We start from the raw sequence: 1,561 nt of genomic DNA on the forward strand, positions 1-1,561 counted from the left end.
GAGAATTCGTGCATCGTGCGCAACGCCATTCTGTGCTGTGACAGGCACCTTCGTTCTTCAGCATGAGTTGGCGTTAACCCTTGCCGTTAAAGCGAGGAAAGTCTCCCAGTAAGGAGATACGAGCTTCACCCCACGGTATCACCACTCCGATTTACTTCCAGAATCCCCAGAATGATTAATGAGAAACTCGGACTCAGCCTGAGCTTGATTGAGCGAGAGCAAGTACGCTGTCGGGATCGATCACCTCGATCACCGGCGGCATAGTATACAGCTACTGATCGTAAGCTATACAAGCACGAATCCTATGGCGCGAAGTCGAAACTGATTGACACATCTTTAGTGATTGAACCGTGTCGCTATGAACAAGAGAGGATGAGCAAGCATCAAGTCGGAGTATAGTATACTTACACTAGATCCTGGCCACCCAGCACCTGCTCGGAAGGCTGAATCAAAGGGTTGACATTCTGAACGTCGGCGAAGGGACACGGGGAAAGAAAGGCTCACTGAATGTGGCGGGGAAGGCGGAAGGATCCAGACATTTGAACACCGAGAGTCCAATGATTGGATAGGTGAAGATAGCATGGAATGGAAGTCTGGGAACGACCCCGAATTCTACGCCGTCGGTTCTTTCGAGGCCGGTCTGTTCAGCTTGGTGACGAACGAAATCTTCTTGGTAAGACGCGTCAAAGGGAAACGAGGAATGGCCTCCGTCTTTGAACATAGCCATTGCGTTCAAATAATCAATCCTATCTGTTGCTATATTATTAGCACTCGTGCGCACCACATAGGGAAAGCGCGCACATGCCAAATCGGAGCCTGATGGGGTTCCGCTATTGCTTGCGGGATACTGCTTCACAGGTATGATCGAGGACGGCACCTTGACTGTCTTCGTGAGCTCGAAAAACGGGAGGACATCTGGTGCTCGTCCGGTTCCCGCATGGACCAAGATGATATAGATTTCGCCACCGTTTTTCTTGAAGTCCGGTTTGTCGGGCCTCGCACCTGTAGCGTATTTGTACACATCCGTACGCCATGTCAGAGTCTCCAGGTGGAGGCCTTTGACAGAAATCTGCTGATTGTCGAAGATGGTGATAGTTTCTCTGTATAGATGTCAGCCCGTTGATATGTCTCTATGTTTTTAGCTTACTTTTGGAAGAATGACGTTCCTACAGGTGGTGTAAGCCGATTCAAGTAGGTGTACGGAACTATATCGTTCGGAATAGGCTTGGTCTCGACACCGTCGGGAACTTCGGGTGTAGTGGTAGTATATTCGTGGGTGGGAGTAGCCATCTTCAAAAACAACCAGTTGAGGTTGAGAGTGAACCTTCTTCAGAAGAGATGTCGTAGATGATAACGATTATCATTGATCCTCACCATATTTATGGATCACGACCCTTGTCCTTCAAGCAAGTACTGGGTGCGAGCTGTACGAGTTACGCCAATTTACCATCTTAGATAGGTGAAAATCCAATGCTTCGGTTCCTCTGAGAGCCCGACCGTCTTGACGTCGTTCTGTTGATCTACCGAAATTGGCATCCAAACATCTGGTAGAAAGTACGAT

At 48.8% G+C, this 1,561-nt stretch overlaps 1 protein-coding gene across 1 annotated transcript; it reads right to left on the minus strand.

The window, feature by feature from the left end:
* Positions 1–302: 302 nt before the first annotated feature.
* PC9H_002921 (uncharacterized protein) lies at positions 303–1,290 on the minus strand (the record flags this gene model as incomplete). The annotated part of the gene is made up of 5 exons (XM_036772521.1): positions 303–356; positions 409–443; positions 505–750; positions 802–1,100; positions 1,148–1,290. The coding sequence occupies 5 exons, from the start codon at positions 1,288–1,290 to the stop codon at positions 303–305; spliced, it is 777 nt and encodes a 258-aa protein (XP_036633994.1).
* Positions 1,291–1,561: the final 271 nt, after the last annotated feature.

The sequence above is a fragment of the Pleurotus ostreatus genome, assembly GCF_014466165.1.
Source record: "Pleurotus ostreatus strain PC9 chromosome Unknown scaffold_2, whole genome shotgun sequence".
NCBI classification, from domain to species: Eukaryota; Fungi; Basidiomycota; class Agaricomycetes; order Agaricales; family Pleurotaceae; genus Pleurotus; species Pleurotus ostreatus.